Source organism: Durio zibethinus, chromosome 4 (genome assembly GCF_047325235.1).
Source record: "Durio zibethinus cultivar Kanyao isolate XHJ-2024 chromosome 4, ASM4732523v1, whole genome shotgun sequence".
In the NCBI taxonomy this organism is placed as follows: Eukaryota; Viridiplantae; Streptophyta; class Magnoliopsida; order Malvales; family Malvaceae; genus Durio; species Durio zibethinus.
The window spans coordinates 488,704-503,735 of record NC_143165.1 but is presented as its reverse complement, the minus strand read 5'-3'; the positions used below and the strand labels follow the sequence as shown (position 1 = coordinate 503,735).

The window sequence follows — 15,032 nt, the reverse complement described above, 5'->3', positions numbered from 1 at the left end:
GATTTGCAACATAATAATTGGGAGCATAAAATACTAAAGGAATTTAAGAAAAAAATTAAAGAAAAAAAAAAACCCCAAACAAGTCGATGAATGGCCATGCAAATTAAAAATTTTCCTATGAAACTGGAATTATGTGCATCCCTTATAATTTAGATTTACATTGTCAAACAGAAACCAACTTCCCACTAGATAAGTAGAGCAACTGACTGAATACATTACACACCTACTAATAACACAATAAAATAAGGGAATGCAGCCACCATTGTGCCAGCCTCTTGTCCTCCCGGCAGTTGCTAGCAATCCAGCTGCTTTAGATATCTGGATGGTGAACATTATTAGGTTGATTATCCAATGGCATGTATTGTGCCATTATAGCCCGAATCTCTGAATCCATGTATCTCTGCATGAAGTTCAAGAACAAATAAAAATGACTTCACCATTATTGATAGAAAAATGTGCTCCTTTCCCACTTTGTCTGACCATCTACGCCTGTTCTTACTAGAAACAGTGTCAAGTGCTTTGGTGCGTCCTAACTCCTAACTACAACTGTGCACTATTTGGATCAATTTGAGGGGGTTTGATGCGACTTGAACTTCAGATGTTGTAGTTTGGTTTCTAAACTTAAGGCCAAACTGAACAAGAAACAACGTCAAACCAGATTAATTAAGTTTGACTCAAGATTATAAAGGTCTGCTCACGTGATCAACCCAGGCATCTAACAACCATGTGATGCCTCTTATCAAGAATACCTAAATTGGTTCTAAAATGTGATCTATAATCTATGGGGAATACATAGGAACACCTGATATATTAGTGCAACAACAATCTCACCCGGATTCTGTATTTGTAAATGGCATATCCTGCAGCTCCAGCAGCAACCAATCCAAGAATTATTGCCCAAACGAAGCCCCAGCTTACCTCTGTTTTAACATCCTTGCCTGGATATTTTGCAATAGAACATATCAGCAGTATCGAACAAAACAATGAATTTGAGGGGTCTTGCGAGGTCCTAAATGCCATTCAACATGATATGCCAATCTCCAAATTGAGCAATTGAATGGACAATTAGCTTAATCTTATACCCAACACCAGCATTTCCAAACACAGTACAAGATGTATGAACACATTATAAGAAAAAAATTATAGCCAATTGAGACCATCCTACAAAGAGTAAGATGGCATAAAATGCTGTCCATCACAGCAGGCCGCAAGGATACTCACGGATGCATACGGCAAGCTCTCGCATGTACAACAAGCCACTACTACAGCTGCACTCATAACTGCCCCAGGTATTTTTGCATTTGCACCCAGGACATTGGCAGGCCAGCTTCTCCTTGCACTCATCGACATCTGGGAGAATCAAATGTGAGAAATGGTTCACCAACCGAGATATAAATGATTATAAAGCTTAAAACTTCTTTGATGCAGCTGTAAAAAGGGGCACCGTTTGGTTAAAAGCTTTGCCGAAAAGAAAATATCATAAGATGGTTTATAGAACATCCATATTTTATGCACTTATATAAAGCTCCACTCATCCTTTTCTTATAGAAGGCACCAAGACTTCAGCTTTTACCAGAAGTTCCTCCTAGGTCAAAAACCTCTAGAAGTGATTTAAGATTTCACCAGACTCCTATCAAAGCACTTTAGATGCCTAGAACACAAATTGAGACTAAAATACTGCATCAAATAGGGCTATAGAAGGCTAGCGACCAAAAGTTCCTGCTACTAGAAATATCTTCCACTGAAGAAATCATTCTTCACACACACACACACACACACATTATAATATAAATCTAGATAAGATAACCTGTATCAGTTAATCATCTTACAATTCACATGGGTTCCAGAAATTTAATAAAAACAGACTACAAAAATCTCAATGAGTTGTCTATTTCTAGTGTTGAACATAACTCTTGATGATATTAAATGAAGAAACCAGATAAAGAAATCCTAGTACCTTCGCAGCTGTTGACTCCATCCCCCTTGAACCCAGGCGGGCACTTGCAACCATGTGAATGATCATCCTGAACAATCAATCCATTACAGAACCAAACAACTAAGAAACAGGAAAAATGAGAGAGAGGGAGAGAGAGAGAAACAGTGATGGAGACAGACAGACACGGAGAGGCACTCACAACACAGGCAGAGTATGTCCTTCCTTCCTGTGTTTTCCTCCAACATCCTCCATTATTGATTTCACAACGTAAAGCCGCAGAAGCTGTTAAATCAGAAAAGCAGATCTTATAGCATAGGAACTAAGCATAAACGAGTTGTATAATTTCACACTGTCTTCCTTGCTAAGGAAAAATATTTACCTTCACAATGTGTATAACCATCTCCTGAAAACTTCACACCATTAACCATTGGGCACTCACACACTCGTCCACGGAAGGTATCCTAAAAGTAAAAAAGGCATCAGCAAAAGAGTCAAAATGAACATATAGTTGAACTACAAAAATTTTCCGTAACTGACATACCCTGCACGCAGTAATGTTAGCAGTCTTGTCCTGCCAGCACCCACCATTGTTTTCTAAGCACTCATTAGTTTGTATATCTGCCAAGGACAATACATAATAAAATAATTAATATTATCTCTATGGTAGTCTCTACACACAAATACAAATTTATCATTGTCTAACTATAACAGCATGGGAAAAACTCTGTAAAGAGATAACTATTACTTTACTGAAGCTCATCAGAAACACTGAAATAGATATGTGAGAAAAGGTCTGCTGCTAATAAAGGACAGTTTCTGTAATCATTTTACCACTCAACAACACTGAAGTAACTCTTTCATTTGGTTCATTGATAAATAAAGGAGGGCATAGCATGTGCTGACTATGCAATAAAATGTTTTTTTTTTGTTTTTGGCCAATAAAATGATGATTGTTGAATGCCATAAAATTTAAATGTTTCAAAGGAGACCACAAGAAGAAAAATGTATGTGAATTGAGTGCGATAGATGATAACCTTCACTTAAACAAATTGCTGGCTCTGTAGTCTCTAGAAAACCTGCACAAATTGCCTTGAGAACAGCTCCTTTGTCCAACTTCCCTGAATCCATAAAAAAGGTATGGGTTAAAAAAGGTAATTCATGCAATCATATTGCTGCAATAACACTAAATTCTGATTCAAACCTCTATACTGTCCATTATTTATCACAAGAGTTGGCAGTATAGTTACATCTCCACGGGAGCCTTTGCCAATCTGAAACCAGAATTACAGCATAGATGAGAACCTCAATGACGAGATATTACAAAGATGGGACTTCAGGAATTCTTTAAACTTGTAAAGTCTAAGAATAATAGCCTGACCTGCGCATCTTGTTCAGTTTTAAGAACTGGGTTGTCCACATCAGCCTCAGTGTCTCCAATACATTTATCTATTTCAGTGAGATCAACACCTATAAAGCAGAAAATGGAAGACAAATATACTAAACGTAAGAATACCTGTCAGATCTAAAGAAATAAGCTTGCTTTTTATCCATACTTAACAGGTGATTTAAGTAATCAACATTTTCAGCAGCAAATAAGAATTCTTTTGCTTTTCTAGATCCCGAAAAAATCACAGAGTTACAAACAAATACATCATCAATACACATATAGGTAAATGCACTGATAAATGTATATAAATTCATTAGTGCTACAACAAATTATCAAATGTCATTAACTTTGGTAAACATATAGCAGAAAAAGTTAGAGAAAACATTTGATATATACTAGGGGGTAAACAGGAAGAATAAATTATTTATTGTTTATCCAAACAAAAGGGGACCAATTCAGAGGTTTTATGCTCCATTTTTAAAGAAATAAAATCAATCAAAATGTAACACTAGCACCTTCTCAGCAGTATAGTAGCAGCCATATTGTGAGCAGCGCATTTTAAGAATCATATATAATAGAAAGCATTATGTATAAAGCATTAAAGTACCAAGAGATCGGATAACTTTATCTGCACACTCTTTGGTATACTTCTCCTCTTTCATTGGGCAGCGGATAGCAAAGTCCGTAAAATAATCCCACCAAAGCCATGGCTTTCCACTTTCATTTGCAACTTTAAAAAGACAAGCTTGGCGAAGATTTTGAACCACCACATCTTTACCATCATAACCTTTACTAAAGTCTTCCTCAGGATCTGGAGCACAGTACCTCCCATGATTGATACACTGTGACTTGCACTGTTTGCTAAAAATAAAAGCTTCAGGGCAATACCAAGTTATATAGTGTGGGGTGAACAGAGTGTACCCTTTCTGCTCAAGTATTTGAGCAGCTCCTTTGAAGTTCTTGACAAATTCTATCTGGCTGTCACACTTTGGCCCACACTCATCGTTGCTATTTGTCCAAAACTCATACTCAACCCGCTCATCAGGATGCGGAAGAGACTCCCTCCAATCAAGATTCATATTAACCATATCCCCACTAGTAAGGGCCTTCTTCATGATGTCCCCTAGTGATTTACTAATGAGGGCTGATGGAATGGTAATGTTCTGCAGGTATTCAACACCAGCATTCTCTTCTTCAGGGGTATCCATTGTAATCAAGGGCTCTTCCTTGCTATCAGCAACAAGAATAGCAGCTGCTCCAGCCTTCTGAGCATTCCATGCCTTCAAGGTGAAGAAACAATCTGACAGAACAGCAAAGTTAAAGATGATAAGCAGGTGCATTTAAAAGTTGAGAGGAGCAAAACCGAAACCATGGAAACAATAACTCAAATACGTAAGACATACAAGTTTAAATTAACACTGCAGGCACTGCTAAATTTAACAAGTAGTGTAAAAAGTCATAAAGCACAAACTTCATTGAATTATCATAAGTGTTACGTTTACAAAACTATAACGTAAACAAAACCCATCATAACTGACATCATTTACTTCCAAAATTGGATCATCAAAGATAAAAATGGGAAATAAAAAGGGGGGAAAAAGGCAGACCTCCACGATCAACAAGGAGAAAAGTGGGGAGTCCACCAGGCTTTGATTTGAAGGAGATACCAAAATCATCAAAGATCTTGCATGCGCCTTGATTTGCTTTAGGATAAACAACCGTGCCAACCAAGGTTCCGCCATACTGAGGGACCCCAAAATTACCAATCGCACATTCATAGATTCCTTTGATTGACTCTGGCGAGGTCACTTTCAAGCTGTTCTTCTCGACTACAAACCTCCCCAAACAATTCCCCCATAAGAAAATGCATACGCAAATTAAAAACTCAAATTTTTCTCTCATCTCTCCTCGATGCGAAGTGAGAAACTTTGTCTGATAAAAACCCAAGATGGGGAATCTTTAAATCAATAACTTGGCATAAAGGTAACTTCTTTGGCAGTTTAAGTTTCCAGGTTCATCAGGTGAATTTTCAGAGAAGAAGAACTAGAGTTGGAACAAGTTGTAAGCTTTTTCAAAGTTAAAATCCAATGTTTGAGAAAAAGATTGGGCTTTGGCTATATATGCTATCGATTTATCTTATTCTACACTGCAAAGAAGAAGAAAGTGGAAATAGCCGGGAGACCTACTTCTAAACCGAGTTGATTAATTTAAGGGCTTAGATTTAGTTAAACAATAAACGAAGAGATTTTTTTTTTTTTCTATTTTTCTAATTCCAAAAAATCTAAACGAACGTGAGAGGAATGAATAATCAATACATAATTACAAAAGGAGGTAACATTTTGAATTATTTAGAGCTAAAATCATAACATAAAATTTTTAATAAAGAAATGACACTTTTGGTATTTTGGACTACTTATTTTACTTTTTTGTTAATTTATTTTTTTAATTTTTTGATAAAACAAGGAAAGTGTCATAGAGTGAAAATGAAAAAGAAAAGAAAGATGTTAATGAAAAAATTTATTTTTTTATAATTAAATCATATGATATTATTTTATGTATTAATAATTCAAATTTATTAGTGTAATGAAATTAGATTTTTTATTACCAATCTAATTTTTTTTTTGTGATCCAATTTGTTAAGACCATTATTTGTTGAGATCATAAGTTTGAAAGGTTAAATTCAATATAAGCAAAATTATTTTCAATCTTAATAAATTAATTTTATTCATGATTATTTTTTATCTTAATAAATCAATTTTATTCATTTAGTGAATATAGATGATATTAGTTTCATTTTTATTATTTTTTTCTCTCTTTTTTATTAAAAAGTTAAAATAGTCCCTTTAAATTATAGATAAACTGACAGTTTTAATTTTTTTTAATTATTATCAAAGCTTTTATGATATTTAAAATTATTCAAAATTTATTTGTTATCATTAAATTAAAATTTTAATATTTTATCGTACCTGGTAATAATTCTAAGCTTTTTTTTTTTTTTTTAATGTCCGCAAACTTCAAAATTTTTGTACCATTGCTCCATTTTGTCATTTCCCTTAACGAATAAGCCGAGAGGGTAGGGAACATGAAATAGACGCGTTCTTTTTCTTGATTGGCTGCAACACGTCATGCCGAATTAACAACCCCATCCCCTTCGTCGCATCGCCGCTGACCGCTTTGACAAATAAAGAAAAAATGATTAGATAAAACAAGTTATAAGTAGGATATTTATTAGATAATTGTTTGACTTGGATGAAAGTTATTTCAAATTTGGGTTTTGGAATAAAAGTTTATATTAAATTATAAGCTTTTGCAACAAAGGTTTGTAATGCGTTACGTGAAGATTGATTTTTTTTATTTTATTTTATTCATTTGGATTAGAATTATTTTTTTGTTATAAACTATAAAATAAAATAAAAATATTTATATAATTAAATAATTATAAATAAATGAGCCTTTAAAAAAAAGTTTAAAATTTTTATTAGGTGAATGAAGTTTGATATATGGTTTTGTTAAAAAGGTAGAATTGGATTTTCATTGGATTTTGTCATGTAAATTTTCACATTGTTCATTTTAGTTAATGTGTTTTCTAATTCCTTTGAATTAAAATGTTATTTTATTCACAATATAAAAATGTTAAATAATTCTCCTTCAAACTCTGCAATTCTGCACTATCTTTTTGTATTATTTTAATACTTCTTTAGTCTCAATTTATTTATTTTTTTAATATGTCTCAAAACTATATTTTTTTAATATTTTAAAATTATGTTTTAAAATTTTTTTTTATTTTTTTATATTAAAAATCATACATTTTTAATTTTACAAAAAAAATTTTATTTTAACATTAAATACATTAAAATTTATTTTTTTTAAAAAAAAATTCGATGAAAGTCAACACTACTCAAACAAATTAAGATGGAAAAGTATTTCTTAAACTACGTAACTATACTAATAGTTATGCATTATTTTATTTATGTTACTTTTTTTTTTTAATCTAACTAACTAATTCTTTAATTTACTAATTAATAATCCATCATTAAAAAATAATCATTTTATCCCGAAGTGAAACACAGTTAATAATTATTAGTGTTATTATAAAAATAGAAATATCTTCTTATAATTATTTTAAGAGTGTAGGGGGCGGGGATTTTAGTTATCAACATACATTTTGAGAGATTATGTTGCATAAAAATATCCTCATCTAATCCATCAGAGTTATATAATCACATGTAGCTTAAACAATTTTGGTACTTAAATTTTAAATAAAAATATGCAATTTGATATTTAAAAAATAAAATGCATGATTTACACTATATAAACTTTAAAAAATAAATTATAAATTGGGAATACCAAAACCCAACACGGTTCATGTTGCCAAACACTAGGCTCCTTTGCAGGAATGTTTATTGAAGGATTACCTTGTATATATATAAAAGCCGCTGCAAATAAGATATAACTAAAAATTGCACAAGAATGAAAGCTAATGGCCTGTTTAGTATTAGATAATGTTTTTCATCTTCTATCAATGAAATAAGGCTAGTAAGACATCCTTGTTTCTCAATTTTCTATAAAAAAAACCATGGAAAATGATTGTCAAATGGTATTCCAATTTTTTAACTACATTCGAGAAATAAAATATATCAAACCAAGCAGAGGTAATTAAGGCCAACAGCCAGAGTCCTAACCAACGCCCGTTTCCTTATTATTCATCGACCCACTACTACCATTAATGATGGTTCATGATATTTCTATGTTGGCTCTAGGCTTCCTAGAGTCCATTCAACTCTCCCATCACTAACCTTTCTCAGCCCAAACCACTAAAGTGTTAACCCACCCTACTGATCAGCCCAACTTGATACTTGATGACCGCACTTCTCCGTCTCCTAATTTCTCTCTTCAAACTTCCTTCTCCAAATACAAAATGGTTTTAAGAGATTATCACTAATATTATCTTGAGATGGCTTAATTATAACTAGCAATTTTTTATTCTTATTTTGCATAAAGCACACACTTCTTTGGTTGATGAAAGTTAAATTTAACGTTAGATGTCTACAACACAAGTTTAATCCCACAACCTTAGCATGCATCCACCAACTGTTTCACTGACAAGTATGTATAATTTGAAGCTGTGATCAATATTATACCAGCTTTAATATTAAAGAATCATTGATGCTCATATGTCAGGGTCATGTCCTTGTCTGCACTCTGCAGTTATAAGTGCATGGACCATATATATATATACTATGTCAATGTCATTAATCAGGAATAATTTTTTATTCTAATTTGCAACTATTGCAGTTAGATTTTTGGTACTTCCCTTAGAAAAACTCTTTGCGGAAGAGGGCAAACAGAAGTAGTCAAATTTGTATATAACTTATAGTAATTTAAGAACTTATCAACTAGTTATTCCAGGTTGCTAAGTTACTATCTGGGAAAGTTTGTTTCCTCGCATGCAGGATTGGGAAATCTGCTGCTTATTGTCGTTGCCAGCCTAGTCCGGAATATTGGGCAAGTCAAAGCATATTCTCTTGTTGGCACCAACGTTAATGTGGTTTATTCTATAGATTTTGGACCAATGAGTAAATCTAACTCTTAATTTTATATATATATATATATATATATAAATAAATAGTCACATGCTTTTATGAAAATGAATTTTAATTACACATGTAAAAATGTTGTTTCCTCAATTCAAAAAGTTTAATGAAGGTTTCAAATGGGGAAGGATGAATAAACAATTAAAAAATAGAAATATTGTGGAGAAGTAGGTCTTCAGAAATAATTATTCCATAAACAACAAGTATGAAGATGCGATTCAAGAGTAATTGTATGGAGAATCATATATGTGGGGTTGATTAAGTAGTTTTCTCAAAAATGAAATTGACATTGAAGTAGATAAATTCTAAACCTATTAATATTTGTCTTTAATAACAATTGACTAGGTTATACACACTTCGTTATCTTGCATTTAGGGAATAACATTAACAACCTCAATTATGTTTATCTTTTAGCATTCGCACAGGCATTGGCATGAAATTTTGGAAAGGCTGTTTTTTTTATCTCCTTGGGTTTAGCTTTTTTTTTTCAAGAAAATATAGAATAGTGGGAACATTTAAATAGATTTGGGTAATTTATCAAATCATAAAAATTAACTTTTTGAAGATCTCTTCTTTTTTTTTTTTTTTTTTTAATTTTGAATCGAATATCAATTGCAACAATTCAATAAAATGGTTCATTGGGATAAATTTAGTTAAATAATGCCTTCTAGAAACATATAGGAAGTTGAAGTTTTTTCTACATACAACTCGGAAAAAAAATTAATTAAAAGTTACGACTATGTATAAAATTATAATTAAAATTTTAAAAAAATCCATAAACCTGACGAATCAAGTAGACATTTAAATATGTATATGTAAAAAATTACTAGCTTTAACCAGAAAGAGAATTGTGATTGAGCCCCAAAATTATAAGAAGGGGAGTCCCACTTTCCAAACCCACGAGGTGTGGAATTCAAAAGCAGGTGTAACTTCATATTTCTCTCATTCACACTTTGCAATTTTTTTTTTTTTTCCAAAGCAGCGTTGAAAGATACGTTGATTGGTTGATGGCCAAAGGTCGGTTTATGAACTTTTAATTGTTCTCTTCTTTCACTTTCAAAGCCTTCTGTCCATGAAATTGCTTTTGTCATTTCCAATTCCACGCCCTTTTTCTTGTTCTTGCCTTTGCACAACTACCACGCCATGGACTTCCCTTTTTCTTTTGAAAATAATCAATCAACTGCTTCAATCTCTAGCTGATCATCTATGAAGTGGTGGCTCCAAAATATCAATATTAAGGTTCATAGGAAGAGAATTTTCAGTCCATAATTTATAAGATGCTACAATGCATCACATGTCTCTCCATTTTTCTTTTCAATTTTATATATTTTTTGATTAGTTACATCTTTCAGTAAATGAATTAAAAATTTTCAAATCACAAGTCTCCTCTATTTCAACACATATATCCAAGGTAGAAAATTTCAACGAATAAAGTTTCTAAAGTTTCGACATACAAATCTAAGAAAAAAAAAATCAAGTTTCTGGACGAGATTGATACAGTTCATTCAAGAGTAAGTCATCCAAACCTTTAAAATTATACATTTTTACAAAATACAAAAAAATAAAATAAAAATTAGAGGCCTTCTTTGGTAAAAATTTTTTTAAAGATCATAATTCATATGTTGTCATGAAAAAATAAAATTTGTTGTTTGTAACCAAGCTTTTGTTAGATATTCCTTAACGTGTATGTAAAATAACTATGATTGAAGCAAAACTAACAAATCAATATAAATACATATGCTAGTACTCAAACCTATGATCTAAAAATTTAAAACCTCTTTGTTGCCATCAATTTAAAACAAAAATAATTAATCAAGGAAAATGTTTAATAAAATCCAAAGTTAATTATTAAAAGGGCCAAGAGTTTACTATTAGTTTCCAAAAATTGCCACATGCATGTATGAGCTGGAAGTAATTTCCCAATAGTAGTTGCATAATTGAACCCTGGGGAACCACTACAACAACCAGAATTAGGGTTCTATATATATTGATAGAATTAGTGTTGTATATGTCACCTTCAAATACAGTTTATGCCTTGCTAATAAAGGCAAAATTTGGTTAATTTGAATTTGGAGACTCATGTCCTCGTTATAATTTATTTTCGTCCTCTCTGTTTCTGGATGATGCATTTTTTTTTTGTTGTCTGACTGTTTTATGTGTGTCACCCAACCAACCACCTTCTCTTTTTCCCCTTTTGTTTTAAGTGCGTGACTCTCGTTTTCTGGGTGGCATATGTTGACTGATGGCTTGAACATAGAGACAATAAACATGTTCATACTATATTCTTTGTATAAAAATATCAATAAAATTGTTGTACATGGAGCGAGTATATACAGTAACATTGATCCATTCTTTCATATAATAGCTGATCGCTTTGCTTGAAACTGCCTTGCTAGATAAATAGTTTCGGTTTCTGAGTTTTCCGTGAGAAATTAGATTTAACTCAATTCGTTTATGTAATAATATTTTAAAATTTTGCAAAATTTTTTATCTTGAGCTGCAATTTTTTTTTTTTAATTTGTGAAAAAAAAAAGATTACACTCAAATGATGCACCGTATATTAGATAAATGTTTTGTTAATTTTTTTGAATTTATTGCGAAAACTGTACGTGTGTCTGTCTTTAGCTAAAATACTATTTCTTTTCCTTATTATACAAACCAACAAGCAGTCACTTCAAATCCTATATAATCATGTCCCTTTCTCTAGAATTATGGCCAAAAGTTTTCTCTGAATGAAATAGTCAATACGCTGATGATGTTGTTTGAAGATCATGGATCAACTGTTCTTTTTCCACGCTCCATTTTTCATATTGTCATCGCAACAGTAGACGTTTCACATTCACTTTTCTTAAAGGATATAAAATTTTATGGACAAGATTTAACTAGGAAAACCCAATGAAATTGATAGAACGATAAAACACGTTTCTTTTTTTTATTTTTTTATTTTACAGCAGAGTGCCATTGAAGGAGCTGTTTGCACTTGGAAGCTCTATTCTAATTAAGAAGCGAAAACGCATGCAATGCTTCTACAATAAGATTACAAAGAAACTAAATTCTAGTCACTCTTAAGCTACCCCTCAAAACACAAGCAAGTCATCTAAATCAATAGAATCCACCACCCCGGAGATCGCGTCGGTGTGATCAGCGGGCAACATTGTCATTTGAGCTGATGGCTCGAACGTCGTTAAGTGATCAGGTGATAAAAGATACTTGGGCGATGAGGATGGATTGTAGGTAATGTCATGATCTTCTTTGCTTTCCTGCTTTACCGATGAGAAAGATGAGAAAAAGGGGTTGTCATGTTTGTTTGTAAGGTGGTTGTTTGCAAAGCTGAGGAGTATGGAAGAGTCATCGGAAGTGGAATCCAGGACAAATGGAGAAGCATTGAGCTGATTTTTGCAAGTGTGATGGCCGTAATAAGTCGTTCGATACTTTGGGGGATCGTCCTCAATCATCTGGACTTGCTTAATTGCTTGACAGCCTTGATCAAACTTGTGGGTGCATCTGTAGTAGTTTCTGCACTCGAACATAGAATCTTTTAGAATTAGGTTTCTTTCTTTTTTTAACACTTGGCAATTTAATGAATGGTGAAAAGCTTCAAAATTTAATTAAATAGGGTTAAATGAATTCATGTCATATCACAAGCACTTTAGTTTTGGACTGTAAATTAAGTTTAGTGTTATTTAATCTGGAAAATGTTTTAGATAAATCATGAGAGGAATTCTTGCTGCAACCCATGTTTAGAAGAGGAAATATACTAATTTAATCAATTTTCTAAAGTGCCAGGAGGCGGCTCTATTTGTTAGGTTTTTACTTTTTACTAAGGATATCTAAGCCACGAAAAATGAATAATGAAATTTAAATTTAAATTTAATATTTTATAAATATATAAATTTTACATATTATAATAAATCAGATAATATCAACTTATTAATAAAAATTTTTTAAATAAATTTTATATATTTATTTTAAAAATTTATAAAAGTTTATTTTTATTCATGGATAAAGTAACATCATTTTATTCAATCTAAGTAAATGAAAATATCAAGCAACTTTGTCTCTGACTGCAGTCCAATATATAAAAAATAATCTCAGGCAACTTTGTCTCTAACTGCAATTTTTTTTTTTAAATAATAAAAAAATCATACTCAATAAAAAAAAATTGAACCTTTCCTGTAAGAGATATAAATGGATAAGATATAAACAAGATAGAATATTTTTCATTTTCATCCTCATATTTTTATTTTATATCCATTTTCATATTTATATGGAACAAATATTTTAAATTTATTCATATTTTCTTTTTCATGGATATTTAATGGGTGTAAATAATTTTTAAACTCATGACTTCAAAAAAAAACTAAAAACTAAATTTTTTTTTAGTTTGATATTTTTAACTTGTATATTTAAATAATTTTTATAAATATATATATATCAATATATATTTTTTAATAAAAATATATTAATTTTAATTAATTTAAATAATATTTTATATTATTTAATAAAAAGTTTATATATTAAATATATATAAATATATATATAAAATCCGAGTATAAAATATTACCAATTTTTATTTTCATACACAATAAAAATTTAAAATCATATCAATTTTCATTTCTTTTTCGTACTTACAATATATTACAATATAATACCCATTCTTATTTCCGTTAAGATAAAAATTTAAAGCTTCCAAAAAAAGGAAAGACTAATATTTTCTTAAATTATTTTGGAAAAAAGTAACTTAGATTGGATGTATTAATTGTTGATTCTAATTAGTATTTTCTTAAATTATTTAGGGAAAAAGGTTTGAAAAAGTAACTTGGATTAGATTAGATTAGATTAGATTAGATGTATTAATTGTTGATTATGAATTAGAATCTGGATATATTGTTGGGAAAAGTAAGTACCTTGGGTGATTGGCATGTAGGATTACTTTCTGCCCATATTTTCTCCATGCATGGCCATCATCAAAATGAGATGGGGTGATTCTTGTCCATGACTCCGCACACTTCCTACCATAAATTAATAAAATTCCAACTCACTGTCAATTAGCTAGCGACTGCGTTAACAAACAGATTTCAAGTAAATAATTTGTCACTGAAAAGATTCAGATTGAACAACCCTTTTTGTAATAAGAGAAAGAAGAGAAGGCAAAGAAATTGCCTTTGGATACTGCTTGAAATTTTCTTCCATGCTCAAAATCTAAGGCAAGGCAAGGCAAGGCAATGATAGGTATGTACCTTCTTTTGTAACATCCTCTTCGACCCTTTTGTGTTGAAGTAGCAGTAATACTCTTAATGCTGTCTCCCAAATCCTCGGATTTCCTATCATCCCAACTCATGTTGTTGTTCCTTGACTTCTGTGAAACCTCATCGTCATCGTAATCTCCAATGTTTCTTATTATGGAAAGCGATTTTGCAAAAGAGTTGAAGATTTTCATTACTAGATCTTCACTAACCACCGCCAAACCCTCATCTCCCACAGATTTACTATTTAGCAGATCTCGCAGCTGATTTTTCAACTCCCTGCCTCGCCCAAGTTCTTCGATTGCTTTCCTTCTGTCGGAAGACATGTTTTCCGACCAAACCGTCTGCATCTTTTCTTTTTACTTTTCGTGCTTGATTATTAACCAAAACGAAGAGGATACAGAAACCTTTATATTCAAGAAATTTAAAGCACAGCTAAATTTGCAAAAGCAGGGAAGAGAAATGGAAACAAAGGACGAAAATTCCACGGATCGCGGACTTTTTATTGCTATGGTTCCCCACGCGCGCTTCATGCAGTCGCCTAACTATGGAAGGAATCTTGTAGGGATTGTAAAGGCAATGTGACGGTCGTTAGCTGAAGCGCGTGAGAGACGTTGGAGTGTTTTATGATTGTTTAGTGATGTTATGAAGCTGATGCAACTTAATCGTCAGCAGCAGTGCCACCTGGCTTTCCTCATTTAAAAATTACCAGTTGCTTATTTATTTAGTATTTTAATTTAGCTGATGAAAGGATAATTATTGGGTGCTTGGACATGGAAAATTATTGGGTGCGTGCGATAAAGACGACAATAGCTGGGTTGTTGTTCGAAATCAATTGATAATTTATGAGTAATGTAATAAGCTCACTG

The 15,032-nt window shown here is 31.8% G+C and overlaps 2 protein-coding genes across 3 annotated transcripts; both read right to left on the bottom strand.

The window, feature by feature from the left end:
* Nucleotides 1–83: 83 nt before the first annotated feature.
* Nucleotides 84–5,523, bottom strand: LOC111286992 (vacuolar-sorting receptor 1-like). 2 transcript variants are annotated; one of them, XM_022877115.2, is made up of 12 exons: nucleotides 4,931–5,523; nucleotides 3,931–4,623; nucleotides 3,315–3,403; nucleotides 3,138–3,207; nucleotides 2,971–3,054; nucleotides 2,478–2,554; nucleotides 2,316–2,397; nucleotides 2,136–2,218; nucleotides 1,958–2,024; nucleotides 1,222–1,350; nucleotides 832–938; nucleotides 84–400 (listed from the first exon to the last, which is right to left on the bottom strand). In XM_022877115.2, the coding sequence occupies exons 1-12, from the start codon at nucleotides 5,223–5,225 to the stop codon at nucleotides 311–313; spliced, it is 1,866 nt and encodes a 621-aa protein (XP_022732850.2). In that variant the 5' UTR covers nucleotides 5,226–5,523; the 3' UTR covers nucleotides 84–310. The 2 variants fall into 2 exon arrangements, with proteins under 2 accessions (XP_022732850.2, XP_089615066.1); XM_089758940.1 differs by having other exon boundaries at nucleotides 1,958–2,218.
* A 6,295-nt stretch (nucleotides 5,524–11,818) lies between these two features.
* Nucleotides 11,819–14,596, bottom strand: LOC111287800 (WRKY DNA-binding transcription factor 70-like). Its single transcript, XM_022878468.2, has 3 exons — nucleotides 14,158–14,596; nucleotides 13,825–13,929; nucleotides 11,819–12,433 (listed from the first exon to the last, which is right to left on the bottom strand). The coding sequence occupies exons 1-3, from the start codon at nucleotides 14,511–14,513 to the stop codon at nucleotides 11,995–11,997; spliced, it is 900 nt and encodes a 299-aa protein (XP_022734203.2). The 5' UTR covers nucleotides 14,514–14,596; the 3' UTR covers nucleotides 11,819–11,994.
* Nucleotides 14,597–15,032: the final 436 nt, after the last annotated feature.